This window comes from Mercenaria mercenaria, chromosome 6, assembly GCF_021730395.1.
Source record: "Mercenaria mercenaria strain notata chromosome 6, MADL_Memer_1, whole genome shotgun sequence".
Lineage (NCBI taxonomy): Eukaryota > Metazoa > Mollusca > Bivalvia > Venerida > Veneridae > Mercenaria > Mercenaria mercenaria.
Window position 1 is genome coordinate 45,210,199 of NC_069366.1, and position 15,916 is coordinate 45,226,114.

Below are 15,916 nucleotides of genomic sequence, written 5' to 3' on the forward strand. Positions count from 1 at the left end.
ACCTGACAGGAGTTGTTTCAGGTTGTAAGCAAGTCTTGGGACTGCAATGATTTTTGATGACTGGTTTCCTATAAGTTGCAAGACTCATATTCTCTTTAAAAAGATTATGTCTTGAAAGAAAATTCCAAATTTGCTATTATTATATTTTATATTATTATTTGCTCAAGGTTATGCTGAGTCATCGAAATGTGCTGAGGTCATGAGGTTAAGCAAGATGCTATGCAGGTTCAATGTGTAAACTGTTGTTAAAACCACTTAAACAAGAGCACATACACCGACCCGCCAAAAGTGACAACTATATCGAGCTCACCACAAGCGGGCTCGACAAAAATGCAAAGTAGAGTTACTGAACCTATGTACTGCATGTCATATCATGACAGTGAACAAGTGTGTGAAGTTTCAATCCATTCCCATCAGTGGATACTGAGATACCAGCTTACATACAAAAACTTAGCCAAAAACTGCTAAGTCGAAAAATGGGGCATAATTTTGAAAAAAATGCCTAATAGAGTTAAGGGACTTGCAGAGTGCATCTCAGGTCATGACAGTGAACAAGTGTGTGAAGTTTCAATCCATTCCCATTAGTAGGTACTGAGATATCAGCTTACATATAAAACCTTAACCAAAAATTTCTAAGTTGAAAAAGGGGCATAATTTTGCAAAAAGCAAAATAGAGTTATGGAACCTGTGCAGTGTAAGTCAGTTTATCACAGTGAATAAGTGTGTGAAGTTTCAATCCATTCCCACAAGTGGTTACTGAGATACCAGCTTACATACAAAAACTTAACCAAATAGGGACGCAGATGCCGATGCCGACGTACGGGCGAGTCCAATAGCTCTACTATTCTTTGAATAATCAAGCTAAAAACATTAAATGAAAAGAAACTTTGAAGGCCCGGATCCATAAATTTTTATTCAGGATACAAGTTGACAGCAGAGGTGTGATCCTCAAGGTGGTAAGTGTCGAGAGAAGGTATGATGGACTGACGGAGAGGGCATTACCAACTGCAGTTAGGGTTAGGGGGTTGCCCCCAGGATAGTTTAAAATACAGGTACGTAAATGGTGGTCCATGGGGCATTTTGGGCCTAGAGTCTAAGTACCAAAATATTACTCAAGTATATCAACAACATTTTGCACCATTACCCTGGTCCTATGACATAACTGAAAAAAAAAAGATCACATGCATTTGCCTTCATTCCCATTTTCCATAACAAGAGCTAAATTTCACATTTACTGAAAGTAACAGCAAGAACAATTCGTGCGGAAAGAACCAACGGTACTGTACAGGGCACTAGACAACTTTTTGGGACAGATACCCATACCCTCAGGAAGGGGAATTTTTCGACATTTTAAGACGAAAAGGGGAAGTTTAAGCCATGTATATGTAACTACTTTTCACACTTATTAATACTGTTTTCAATCATTCCTAACTGATGTGACTATATTGTAACAGTAATCTTCCTTAGAGGCACTATATAATATTAAAAGAAAGAGTTCATATCTATTTGTGTCAAACAACCTATCATCAGGGGAATTTTCTTCTGAGAAAGGGGAAAAAACATATTATTTTAGGAGGCAAATGGTACCCATATTCAGCCCCAAAAATGGCCAAACGAGTGCCCTGCTGTACATAACTGGGTTTTCCCATTAGACAGAAAGCATGAAGTGACTGGCTGGAAATGCTGATAAAAACGTGTTATACATTGTTATTTTTACACAGAAAACAGTAGTGGAGGCATTTTAAACCCAACCTAAAGGAATTAGATGAGTAATTTGGTCAAAAATGTGCTTCCATGGTGTAGTCGGAAGAAGTCCAAAGTAAACAGATCTAAACTTTTCTATTATTTTGAGAAAATTTGTGTAGAACGAGTGCTTTCTGTACTCCAACGATGGCAAGTTTTGCAGTTCAAAACCGAAAGTAGGGGTTTATTGTGTGGACAAGCGCAAATATGTGCCATTTTAGGGCAGCAGACCACAGCTGACTGCCATTTCACAAGGAACTATTCAACCCCCTATTTTTCTTCTCATTTTTTTTGTTAAATTATGACAGAACTTTCATGAAAAACAAGTGTGGGAAAAAGTGATGTTCTATAAAGGCTGTCTGTAAAGACGACCTGAAGTTTCTGTTTTTTATATGAAACAATGAGCACTCTGAATTACTGACCTTTAACCCTAACTAATTTTAAGTGTCTACGTCCCTGTAAAGGGTTAGACAGTAGTGGAAAATAGATAGAACTGAACATTCTGATCGCGAAAACATATAACTATTGGCATTTAAAACTTCATGAACAACTCTACCGAAATGTAATTACTTTGAATGGACGAAAAATCCTTTACTTTACTCAGAATTTTCCACAATATCTGATGTTACCTGCTCAGTACGGCGATAGCAGCAATGAGATCTTTAACAAATAACGGGACAACTTTGACAAGATAAAAATGACACTAACACCGGTCACCAAATCAAGCGTCTACTGACGAGCGACATCTACCAAACGCTTATTACATTTTTTAATGAAATAATCAATCAACAGCTGATCGATGTGTCAAAATCATGGGTGCAGGTGAAAGCAAAAAAGGGGCCGATATTTTGCAACTTTTTAGTCCGGAGGAGCAGCAACATATACATAAATTATTTCTCCACATTGTTCCAAATCAGTCAATCACAGAACCATTTCTGAAGGTACTGTATAGTGTATTTTGTCACTGTTTTGTCAAAGTAATACAATTCAGCTGTTCAGGCTGTGTTCTAGTTTTCTCATATACATCTGTATGAATGGTGCATATAGTTTGAAAGATTTAGCACGGATGAAAGTGCTTCAAAGGTACATTCTGTTAGTTCTGCCTACCATAATAGAGGCTGTTATTTTCGGATGGTAACGTCTATTACCTCTGGTTACCATACTTTAACTATTTATATTTTCTGATGGTTCAGGTTGAGTCCAGTTCAGCATAGCTGAAATTCTTCACTTTGTGTAATTCTGTGTACCTTATCTGCATACGCAAAATATTTGATATTATTAAAGTATTTTTTAATCAAGCACTTTACATGTGCAGTCACTGTCGTAGCGATATTTTTCATGAATTCATTATTGTTATAGATCTTTTAATGCAAACATGTACAATAAAAAGGACAGGCCGAGAGGTAATAAATTTGCATATTTTTTTATCAGGCAAGTATTTCTGTTTCAGAATTCAAGGAACAAAGATGTAAATTGACGTAGATATTAAAAATATGCCCTTGCTAGGATGGAACCCTAATAATGAATAAATATTAAAGCAGATTTCTCAAAAAAATACAAGGCCAAATGCTTTCAAAGGTGAAGCATAATTTATGGTCATGGTTAAAGTTACATTACTCTTGACTTTTATATTGTCACAATTAATTAAGTATGCCCCTTTTTAACTTAGAAATTTTGTTAAAGTTTTGTATGTAAGCAAGTGATTTGGTTTATTTTCAGAAATATATAAATAATTTGTTTGATCTGGACTCTGAAGTATTTCATGCTATATGCCACTGTCGTGTGAATGAGGGTCATATAAAGGACAAGCATGTGACAGAAATACAGTTTTCTGGGTTTCTCGCTCAGTGTCTCAAAGGAACATATTCAGAAAAGGCAGATATCATATGCTTGCTGAGTGGAAGAGATGCTGGTTTTGTGCCAGTGAAAAAATTATATCAGGTAATTTTATAAGTTTTAAGTTAAGGCTATCTTGGCCGTCTTGTTTCCTGCTCAGCTGGACTTTCACCAATGAAACGCTGTGGCTGTGCTTTTTACAGTACATTTGTATATATGATGAACACAGTGATATAACACTATATAAATAGTTTTTCTCATTGAATTTGTAATCAGTATCTTTGTAATGGATTAAGTGCTGCCACTAAACAAAATTACCATCTTTAAACTTCTTTTTACTTTAAAAGTACTAGTATAGCTTTTACTATTCAAAGATATATATTTGATAGTCCAGACCAGTGAAACGCTGGAGCCTTGAACAACAGATGACCTCTAAGGTTTTAGGATCAATATGTTTAAGGTCAAAGTCACATTGGCCTCGAGACTGAAAAGAGTTTCTGACCAATAATTGGAAATATCTTGGACCTAGTTGCATCCGACAGGCAGTCATTGGGGGCGATATCTGTTTTATAAACAGCTCTTGTTAATTTACATTTCAGACAGTACACAGTGTAGTCAAGAGTTATTTACAGATAAGTAAGAGTGATGCCCCTTGTGCCACTTGGAAATCACATGCCACTGAAGAAGACATTGCAAGACTGTCATCTTCATTTCTGTCATTGAACAAATTCTGTGAAGTTGGCAGGGGAGGAGAACAGACTAGCCAGAATGAAGTTGATGTGAGAGGAGGTTATAAAAGCCAAGATGAAGTTGAAGACTGGATCTCGAAGTGCCACATGTTCCTCAAAATGTTTGACAGAGTATTCTACCATTTATTTCCTGTGATATCAGTAAGTCATATTTGTTGCTAGAAAATAAATTCTCCTCATATGGCTTTTATCTAGTCCATACAAATGTAGGTCTGTCTATCCTAATGAAGTTTTGTCATTGCCTTTTGCGGAAACTTTCCCCTTACCTTGGAGATATAATTTTTAGCTCGACTATTCGAAGAATAGTCTAGCTATTCTACTCACCCTGGCGTCGGCGTTGGCGTCACACCTTGGTTAAGTTTTTGCATGCAAGTACATACAGCTATCATTTAAAGGCATATAGCTTTGAAACTTATTTATTCTTTTTCTAGGTCAATTACCAACCTCACTGGGTCAAGTTCCATAACTCTAACATGTATTTTGAGCAAATTATGCCCCCTTTTGGACTTAGAAAATTCTGGTTAAAGTTTTACATGCAAGTTACTATCTACAAAATTAATGCAGATATTGAATTGAAACTTCACATGTGTCTTCGGGGTTATAAAACTAGTTGATAGCACCAAGTCCCATAACTCTGACCTTCATTTTGGCCAAATTATGCCCCCTTTTGGACTTAGAAAATTCTGGTTAAAGTTTTGCGTGCAAGTACATACAGCTATTACTAAAAGGCATATAGATTTGAAACTTATTTTTTCTTTTTCTAGATCAATTACCTACCTCACTGGGTCAAGTCCCATAACTCTGACATGTATTTTGAGCAAATTATGCCCCCTTTTGGACTTAGAAAATTCTGGTTAAAGTTTTGCGTGCAAGTACATACAGCTATTACTAAAAGGCATATAGATTTGAAACTTATTTTTTCTTTTTCTAGATCAATTACCTACCTCACTGGGTCAAGTCCCATAACTCTGACATGTATTTTGGCCAAATTATGCCCCCTTTTGGACTTAGAAAATCCTGGTTAAAGTTTTACATGCAAGTAACTATCTCCAAAACTACTACAGATATTAAATTGAAACTTCACATGTGTCTTCGGGGTTATAAAACTAGTTGATAGCACCAAGTCCCATAACTCTGACATGTATTTTGGGCAAATTATGCCCCCGTTTGGACTTAGAAAATCCTGGTTAAAGTTTTGCGTGCAAGTACATACAGCTATTACCAAAAGGCATATAGCTTTGAAACTTATTTATTCTTTTTCTAGGTCAATTACCAACCTCACTGGGTCAAGTTCCATAACTCTTAACATGTATTTTGAGCAAATTATGCCCCCTTTTGGACTTAGAAAATTCTGGTTAAAGTTTTACATGCAAGTTACTATCCCCAAAACTAATGCAGATATTGAATTGAAACTTAACATGTTTCTTCGGGGTTATAAAACTAGTTGATAGCATCAAGTCCCATAACTCTGATATGTCCCCTTTTGAACTTAAAACTCTTTTGATATTTAACATTTTGGGTAATAATTTCCAGCTTCTGTGACAATATTTCGAATAGTCGAGCTTGGCTGTCTTACGGACAGCTCTTGTTGTTTCTGTGTTCCCTACACTAGCTCCTTTAAACAAGAAGAGGTATATTGGTTTGCCCAATGTTGTGCTGTCAGTCTGTGGTTGGTCAGTCTGGCAGGCAACGATAGACTAGAGAATGCTTGGGCATATAGTGGTCACCTTTATTAGGATGATCGTCTATGGTCAGTAGTTGACCCCTATTGTTTTAGAGGTCAGTAAGACAAAGGTCAAGATAAGAACTAAATAGCACATTGTCCCATAATTGTCAAACTTCATTCCAAATTGCCAGTGGTCCGTTGGGGACCCTAGGGTTTTGAAGGTCAAAGGTCAAGGTCACTATAACATAGAGACTGAAAATGGTTTCAGCTCAATAATTTAAGTCCTCATTGGCCTGCAGTGGTCAAACTACTTCGGATTATTGTCTGTGGTCAGTAGATAAGTTTATTGTTTTGGGGGCCGAAGGTCAAAGAATGACCTTGAAATTGAAAATGGTTTCCACTCAGCAACTAAAGACCTCTTTGACCTACAGTCCTTAAAGGGTGATTGTCAGTCAATAAGCTTTTTGTTTTGTGTGTTATTAGGTCAAAGACCAAGGTCACAGTGACCTTCATAGGGTAATGACCAGTGTGATTGCCTGTGGTCAGTAGATGATGACCCCATATTTTTGAGATCAGTAGGCAAAAATAAAGGTCACAATGACCTTAAGACTGAAAACTTTTTCTACTCTATAACTAAAGACAACTCTAGGCTACAGCTGTTAAATTTAATAAAGTTGCTAGTTGACTACTATTGTTTAGTGGTCAGTAGGTCAAAGGTCAAGGTAAAAATTATCTCAAGGCTGAAAATGGTTTCTGATCAATATCTTGCGAGCACTTGAGCTAAGGATGATAGGATGAATGACTGTAGTCAATGGATGAATCCAGTATTTGTTTTAGGCCAAAGAACAAGGTCACAGCATACAAAATTCTATAAGCAAATGCCTGGAGTTCTGAAACCAGGTCAAATTTTGATTAAATATCACTGCAGTGATAGCTATGAAGTGTAGTCCTATGATAACTTTTCTCTGTATCCTTAGGGCAGTCTACAAATGAAGTTGAATTTTCCTTGTGTTTGGAATCAATCAGGAGACCCCCTCTTTCTTGTGAGGCCGTCGAGCTGGTTTACAGAAGATTCATGTTCTGCCTGAAATAAAACTTGGAAGAGCACCTTGGGGCCTTTCTCCGCCAGTAATAGCTGGAAAGACTATATTTTGCTTTATTTTCTCTACATGGTGTTCTTGTAAACTTTGTTTATGCATTAAACCGAATTGCTCACTATGGACAAACGTTCTGTTTTCCTTTCAGAAAGACAGTGCACATAACATAACACAATCATTCATGCCAACAGCATCCTGTGTGGACTGGAAGAAGACAAACACAATTTTAGATACATTATCAATCAGTTATATAAACTACCATCTTCCCAGAGAACATCAGTCAGTATGGCGGCTACTCTATAGTAACTGTCTCCATGGTGACAGTTTTGCCCAGTTAACACGCTATGTTCTGGGAAAGGGACCAAATGTGTTGCTAGTCAAAGATAAAGATGGATATGTTTTTGGAGCATATGTGTCGGACAGCTGGGAAATCAAACCATCATTCTATGGTAATGTAAAACAAAGGGGTTATTATACTAATACTTCATACCAGTTTTTTTGTAACTTCAAAATTGGATAGCTGTCTGTACTGTGAAATCCTTCAATTTCTCTTGCTTTGCTTTTTGTGATTTCTTTGGGATATGAATTTGTATATTGAAATTGAAAAATGAAATTTATTAAAAAATTTCTTCTTAATTAATTGAGATTTAGTTTCACCATTTCAGGCAATCGTCGTGAAAAGTAGTCCCCTACCTGACCAATATCGGAGATGATGTTGGTTTAATTAACTGATACTTAAAATTATCATCCACCCTGTGATATAAGTAGAAAGATATTGTTTCTATCCAAAACAAAGTTTTTGTTTTTCACACAACTTGATAACATTTAAGACAGTAAATCAACATTTTCATCACTGTTACAAACTTTGTATAATGTTGTACACAGGCTTTTTTAAGGGTTTGGTATATATTAGGTTGAGAATTTATACTTTCATAAAAAAATTAAACCATTTCAAATATTTTGACATTTTCAGGTAGTGAAGATTGTTTTCTATTTTCTCTGAAGCCTGAGTATGGTGTCTATACAGTGACTGGTTACAATTCAAACTATATTTACTTCAACCAGGGACAGGAAACCATGCCAAATGGTTTGGTTAGTATCTAATCATATGGAAAATTATAATATAATTTGCGTAATATATTCAAGACTTAGCTTAACATTAGTTTGGCTCAGATTATACAAAACAAGTATGGTCGGGTATTGTGACTTACAGTCATACCATGGTATATCATAATATTTTTGTCCATGCCATGTTACAGATAGCAATATTTTTATAGTATTATAGTACTATGTTTTACTTTAAAAAGGAATAATATAGTCTTCGTTGTAAGTTTTTTCTAACTTGATTTTTGCAGCTAAATTAAAATTCCAACTGTCATTTGCTGCAAACAAAAATTATTATTGATAAAAAAACACACACAAAAAGAAACACCACAGTGAATGAAGGTCAGGTCTAACTGGGGGTGAGGGTGGGGGGGTGGGCAAAAATGCTAGTTGCACTACTTAAAGTTGCAATATATTTGTATTTTTAGATCTACATATTTTAACTGTTAAGTATTATTTTGTGAAATATCTTTCAACTGTATTTCAGGGACTTGGTGGCCAGTTGAATTATTTTGGGCTGTGGATAGATTATACATTTAACAGTGGCCACAGTAAAGCTGTCCCAAAATGTACAACTTATGGAAGTCCACAACTGTCAAAAAGCCCAGAATTTGTTGTAGACAGTATTGAAGTATGGGCTGTTGGTCCAGAGAAGAAGAAACATGATTTAGATGAAGATGAGGTTTGTTTAAATGTTTGTTGTTTATTTAGCAATACAAGGATCTTGTCTTTGTAGCAGCTAGTTATATAAATACAACTAAGTTATATTTCTTTTATCCACACAAGGAGTTTGTATGTAGTAGCTAGTATAGCTATACCTATGCTGTGTTCCATTTGTCCAAACAAGGATCTTGTCTGTGTAGCTGCTAGTATTACTATACCTCTGTTTAAAAAAAAGACATTTAAACAGCTATCTCTCCATTTGATGGATGCTCACCAAACTTAGCCAGAAAGCATCAATGTATGGACCTCTATGGCTCGTAATTGTTCAAATTGTTTTGCTTAACTGCACTTGTGGGCGACAAACTTTCTTCCCATGAACCATGTAATGGATCTTCATTAAACTTTATCAGAAGCATCCTGGTATAGTTCTTCTTCAAAGATTCTGCTTGACTGCATTTGGAGTCTTCAGGGCTAGAAACAGAAAACTTTTATCATCTATAGTGGCTTTCCCCAAAACTGGAACACCAAAAAATGGAAACACTTGCCATTTGAACATGCGTCTTGGTTTAAAATAACTTCCCAGAAAACCAAAACCACTCCAGAAACTGAATTTTCTTTTGGTCTTAAGTTGTTTTCTTTTAAAGGAATCAGCTACTAATGAAACGCTGGATAGATTTTCACTAAACTTAACCTGGAGCAAGGGGCCTCCGTCGCTGAGTGGTTAAGGTCGCTGACTTCAAATCACTTGCCCCTCATCCATGTGGATTCGAGCCTCACTCGGGACCTTGAATTCTTCATGTGAGGAAGCCATACAGCTGGTTTACAGAAGGTTGGTGGTTCTACCCAGGTGCCCGCTCATGATGAAATAATGCACGGAGGGGCACCAGGGGTCTTCTTCCACCATCAAAAGCTAGAAAGTCACCACATGACCTATAATTGTGTGTTTGGCATTAAACCCAACAAAAAAATTATATAAATAAGCTGGAGCATAGTTGCTAGTACTTTTCACATGTTTGCTCAACTCTATCAGCTTGAATGCTTTCATAAGCCAGCAGGATAACACTGAAAATAGAAAATAAAACATGCTTATGAAGCACTTGAACAAACTTATCAAAGACCTTTCAAAAGTTCCACTTGACTCGTTAATGTACCAGTTCACTTGGGTAAAAGTAGAAAAAAATACTTAAAATGACTTTTCCTATGAACTGCTTGATGAGTGTCATTCAGAAACATCGCAACTTACACCCTTACTGAATTTTAGCTCAGATTGATCTGGTCATCTGAAAGGGTGGTTGTGGCTGATCGGTCAAGGTTACTGACTGAGCCTTTTGCCTATCACTGCTGCAGGTTAAACATTTTACTTTCATGTGATAAGCCATCCAGCTGGCTTTTGGAAGGTCAGTGGTTCTAGCAAGGTATAAGCCATGCCTGAAATATTAGTAATTCTTGGAAGGCTTCTTGTGTCTTTGTCATCCTTCACTTTCAGAAGCTGGAAAGTCCCAACATGCGAGGAGTTGCGACAGTTTGACTGAAAACCAGGCAAAACAAACTGCTTGACTGTACACACTGGGGCTGCTGGCTTGAAAAATATGACAAGAATTTTATATGAAACAGTGTTATTCAGGTTACCCAATTTTTATAAGTAAAAGCATTGTTGGATGGATCTTGCTCAGGTTTGTTCGAATAGCTCAAATAAAATGCATTTAAGGACTACGAGAGCTAAGAACATTGTCAGAACAGCTTAACTTGGTCAAAAACATCCTTCTTTGTCCTTTCTCAAGTTTGTATGGTCACATGAGCAACTTAGAGGCTGTTATAGCCCACTTATATTTGAAATTACATATTTGGCCTCTTCATATTCTATGATGCGCAATTTTAGTTTTTGATATTCTAAAATGGATGTGTTGCAATAATAATAATATGATGATTTCAATTTGAATTTTACTGTTATAATTCCATAATTTCAGGAAGAAAAGGTGAGCATTCTGGATAAAGATGTTGGAGCTAAAGCGATACTGGAACTTGCAGGTAGAAAACAACATTCAGAGGGCATCAGAGAACTGGAGGAGGAGGAAGCACCAATGACAGAAGAAATGAAAAAGAAAATGAACACCATTCCAAAAATGATGTAGATATAATCAACAGCATTCAGAAATAATTAACTGACAACATGGAAGCTTATAACCAGAACATAACTATGCATGACAGTGGAGATGGAAGAGTAAATGAACAATGTGGAAATAATCAACAACATATGGAAATGATTAAATGACAACATGGAAGCTTATAACCAGAATACTGCTGCTGTTGTCAGAAGAGATTAAAACGAAAATGGATACTTTCCCAAAAATGGTGTTTAATTAACTGGCAAAATGGAAGTTGAATTTTGTTTTATTGCTACCCATGACAGCAAAGATTAAACAGAACATGAATATTCCAGAATTGATGTAGAACTTGTTGACAATATGGAAACATAATGCAGAAAACATGGCTTTTTTCATGACAAATTATGACAGTAGAAACAAAAAACGAGAATGGAGTAGAACCCAAAAAATGAGGCAGAAATCAATATATTTGATCAAATGGAAGCTTTTTTGGAAATATTCCTACCTATTTCAGAAGAGATGAAGAATGAAGATTGAACTCTTTTTCCAAAATGATGTAATAATAAACCATGAACCAGAAGTAATGGAACACTAATTCAGTTCAGATTATGCTTGTAAATATTATTTTCTAAGATTTTTTTGTTTTCAAGATAAATAGAAATTTGAGGTATACATACTACGCCATTTTGCCGCATGCTAAAACAGTGTTGTTTTTTTTGGCAAACGCAAAAAACAGTCAAAACAAAGACAGTATCCAGTTAACATCAAACTATTTAACCAATTCACATGAAATCATAATGATATTAAGTAAGGTCTTTCTATCGTCTGCTGTTGAAACTTTTGCAAAATCATTTTCGCTTTTTTCATGCTAACCCTTGTATTTAGTAAAAAAAATCCATTTATGATATATAGTTTTATATTTTCAAAAAACAGTTGCAGATACATCAAGACATTTTATGTTTGGACTTTTCTAATTTTCTTTTCATTACCGGTATACATACTTTTTGTTGCTCCAGTGACATTACTTTTTAATCAACCCTCATACAGCATATGCCAGAAAATGATAAACTGAAAACATGAAAGCTTATTTCCGGGATTAGAACTTTGTAACTCATGACAATAGAGATGAAAAGCCATATTAATTTTGCTCCAGAATTATTAATAGAAATAATGGACATTAACCCCTAGCCTGCTGGCGGCAAGTGATTCTGCCTTTGCAACCAGTGCAGACCGAGATCAGCCTGCACATCCGTGCAGTCTGATCATGGTCTGCACTGTTCGCTATTCAGTCAGTAATTTTTCAGTGAACACCCCTTTGAATAATAAGTGGTATGGCCCAAATTGAATGATGGACCAGTTCATTATAGAAATATAGCAGGGTAAGGGTTAATTGACGTCATGAAAGATTTCTTGGTTATTACATTACAGCAGAGATGAAATAGTATTAAAACTGATGTAGAAATAACTAATTAATGAGACAAAGAGGTGTATTTATAGATAAGAAAATAATTAATTTTATAGAAATGATAAGAAAAATTTTCTAGAATACAATAATTGTACTACGTCCCATTATTGCTGAGATAAAAATGATTTAGCAATAATTAAAGGGCAAAATGGAAACTTAATTTATTAGGATATGCATCTTCTTATGAAAGCAGATATGAAAAAAGGCAGAGCTGAAATTATCATGAAAACAACATGAAAACTTAGCTGTTAGGGTGTGATAGGGAAATGTTAAGGTTGTGATGGCTTTGTATGTTGAAAACATATAGTTACCATAGATAATCACAAATATGAGAGTTAAATTAAAAGTCAGTCCATATGTTGAAATTAGAATGACTTAGCACACTGAATGTTTTTGTGTATTTCTAGACATAAGGTTGATACATGTATAAATTAAAGTTTGATAAGAAGACATTTAGTTGGGATAATTTTAAAAGTATAAAACTTATTAATTTACAAAGTATATGCAGGTTGTATTGAGTATTTAGATTATGATAATATTAATCTTAAAAGCAGATAATTGGAAATGTATTCTTATTTATTATTCATAAATTGATAATGGAACTCTTTTTTTTTTAAGTGCAAGGTGACAAAGCCAAATAACTTTTAATGCCAGTCCTTGTGCATAGTATCTGAGTCAGTACAGGATGTTTATTATATTTTTTTTTAATTTATTATACATGTTATAAAAAGAATATTAAATTTGTAAAGTTTCAGTACTGAATTTATCAAGGTATTTGAACAACAACAAAATTATTTAGTTCGCCAGAGGCTCATATAATATAATTCATTCAATGGATAATGAAACAGTCTTTTGGCATCCTCTATCTAGCGCATGTATGAATTCATTGCTTGATTGAACCCAATGAAAGTTTTGGTAATCACTTTATTACTTATTATTTATAAATCACAAACATTCTATTTCTGAGTTGGAGACCATAGTTTATTATCCCCCGACGAAAGTCGGAGGGATATAGTTTTGGCGTTGTCCGTCCGTCCTTCCGTCCGTCTTTCCGTCCGTCCGTCCGGAGCCATATCTAGGAAATGGTTGGGAATATTTATATATTACTTCATACACATGTTCACCACTATGAGTTTTTGCGGCCCGCCAAGTTTCAGTCAGATTGCCCTAGTAACACCAGAGTTATGGCCCTTAGAAGTTTCTAGTGTCAACTATATAGGGTACTATAAATATGGCAATTTCTGCATCATAACTTTTGATATATTTGACCTAGAACTATGAAACTTAAACAGACTTTAGATCACCATAATGTGGTTGTGTACACACAATTTCTTTCAGATTTATGTTGTAAATTAAGAGTTATTGCCCTTTAATTGTATAAAAATCCACATATTTGTACATAACAAACTTACCATTTGGTAGAATTTCATTAAATTTCTTTCATTCTTTTCCATGAACATTTGTTGTAAGCATGTGAAGTTGTGTACCCACACCTGGTCACCCCCTTACCTTGATCACACCCCCTCCCCCTCCCAACCCCCCCCCCCAAAAAAAAAAATTCCTTATTTTAGATTTTTTTCAAACAAACATCATGTACATGTTCACCACTATGAGGTTATGGGGCCCATCAAGTTTCAGTCAGATTGCCCAAGTAACACCAGAGTTATGGCCCTTAGAAGTTTCTAGTGTTAACTATATAGGGTACTATAAATATGGCAATTTCTGCATCATAACTTTTGATATATTTGACCTAGAACTATGAAACTTAAACAGAATTTAGAGCACTATAATGTGGTTGTGCACACACAGTTCCGTAGGGATTTCTTTTGTAACTTTAGAGTTATTGCCCTTTAATTGTCTAAAAATCCACATATTTGTACATAACAAACTTACCGTTGGCAGAATTTCATTAAATTTCTTTTCCCTGAACATTTATTATTAACATGTGAAGTTGTTCACCCACACCTGGTCACCAACTTGCCTTGGTCACACCCCCTCCCCCTCCCAACCCCCCTCCCCCCTAAAAAAAAAAATTATTTTTTTTCATGCCTTATTTTAGATTTTTTTCAAACCGTCCTTGAATACTTATCAACATGCAAGTTGTACCATTCCCCCACCTCGCATTTCAATTAACGGCATTTAATTTTAAAAGCTAAGCTTATTACAGTAAGCATATCCCATTCAAAATAAATTCTTTAGTCAGGATCAAAGTATCATACATTTATTATGTACTCTTTAATTAAACATTTGTTTTCTGTTAAATTGATTTTGACTAATGAAATTATTTGCTTCTTATTAACATCCTTAACTTTTTGCCGGATATAATTTTTTGCCATTCCTCACCACAGACCCTTTCGGCGGGGGATACCAATTCATCGAATTTGCTTGTTAATAATCATAGTACATGAATGTTTTTATTAATATGTAATATTTATATAACAGAATAAATGACCATTCATAACATATATGTTAAGTGGTGGAATAGACTGGATGAACTGAACATACATGTTTTTGACACTGTACTGCTGTAATATTGTTTAATTTTGTGGACATGAACTTTTGTGGTTTTAGACAAACATCTACTTCATAGGGATATAAATTCATAGTTTTCAACTTCAAAAAAAAAATGAATTTGAATTTTAATAATTTGTTGAGATTTGATTTGTGAATAAATGCAACCACAAAATCCACAAAAAATTAGTCGCCGATAAAATTTAAGGATTTCACAGTATATACAGTATTATAATTTTGGTGACTATCAGCATAATGTATACAAAACTGTGCAATATCAGTTTTACAGAGCCGACAAAGCTGCATGTATATATTGAAAAAGTTTTTTATTGCTAAATGTTGCTTTTTTTTTAAATTTTGTAGCATGAGATAGGTTCGTAACAAGTTTTTTAGCTCAACTATTCGAAGAACAGGGGAGCTATCCTACTCCCCCGGGCGTCGGCGTGCGTGTGAGCGTTAGCCTCACACAGATGTTCAAGTTTGCCTACCACCCCAAATATTTTCAAAGTCCATTGAGATATTGCTTTCATATTTTGCATACTTGTTTCCCATCATGACCCCATTTTGTAAACAGGAGCAGACAACTCTATCAAGCATTTTGACTGAATTATGGCCCCTTTTCGACTTAGAATATGCTTATTGTAATGTTAAAGTTTGCGTACCACCCCAAATATTTCCAAAGTCCATTGAGATATTGCTTTCATACTTTGCATACTTGTTTACCATCATGACCCCAGTCTAGAAACAGGAGCAGACAACTCTATCAAGCATTTTGACTGAATTATGGCCCCTTTTCGACTTAGAATATGCTTATTGTAATGTTAAAATTTTACTCATAGCTTATATTATACTATCAAGCACTGAGAATAGTCGAGCGCACTGTCAGCTGACAGCTCTTGTTTTATCATTTTCTTCCCTTGATAGTATATCTTTTTAGCTCGACTTTTCTAAAAAAAAGTAGAGCTATTGCACTCGCC

The 15,916-nt window shown here is 35.2% G+C and overlaps 2 protein-coding genes across 3 annotated transcripts in view; one reads left to right on the top strand and one right to left on the bottom strand.

Annotated features, from left to right (window-relative positions):
• The window catches only part of LOC123550521 (WD repeat-containing protein 89-like), a 29,849-nt gene extending 27,390 nt beyond the window's left edge, over positions 1–2,459 (bottom strand). The window contains exon 1 of one of the 2 annotated variants that reach the window (XM_053545712.1): positions 2,373–2,459. The gene's annotated coding sequence lies outside the window, so the exon portion shown is untranslated. Of the gene's footprint in view, positions 1–2,313 lie in introns of both variants that reach the window. The other variant, XM_053545713.1, reaches the window with a different exon arrangement.
• A 5-nt stretch (positions 2,460–2,464) lies between these two features.
• On the top strand, positions 2,465–11,060 carry LOC123549055 (MTOR-associated protein MEAK7-like). Its single transcript, XM_045336838.2, has 7 exons — positions 2,465–2,684; positions 3,463–3,684; positions 4,179–4,469; positions 7,240–7,540; positions 8,065–8,183; positions 8,683–8,877; positions 10,826–11,060. Exons 1-7 carry the CDS (start codon positions 2,556–2,558, stop codon positions 10,988–10,990), a joined length of 1,422 nt encoding a protein of 473 aa, XP_045192773.2. The 5' UTR covers positions 2,465–2,555; the 3' UTR covers positions 10,991–11,060.
• Positions 11,061–15,916: the final 4,856 nt, after the last annotated feature.

What these genes read in the sequence shown, in the direction of transcription:
- LOC123549055 (XM_045336838.2), top strand. Translation starts at nt 2,556, where the DNA reads ATGGGTGCAGGTGAAAGCAAAAAAGGGGCCGATATTTTGCAACTTTTT. An exon ending in TCACAGAACCATTTCTGAAG is followed by an intron (nt 2,685 to 3,462) that starts GTACTGTATAGT and finishes GTTTATTTTCAG; the next exon opens with AAATATATAAATAATTTGTT. An exon ending in AAACCATGCCAAATGGTTTG is followed by an intron (nt 8,184 to 8,682) that starts GTTAGTATCTAA and finishes ACTGTATTTCAG; the next exon opens with GGACTTGGTGGCCAGTTGAA.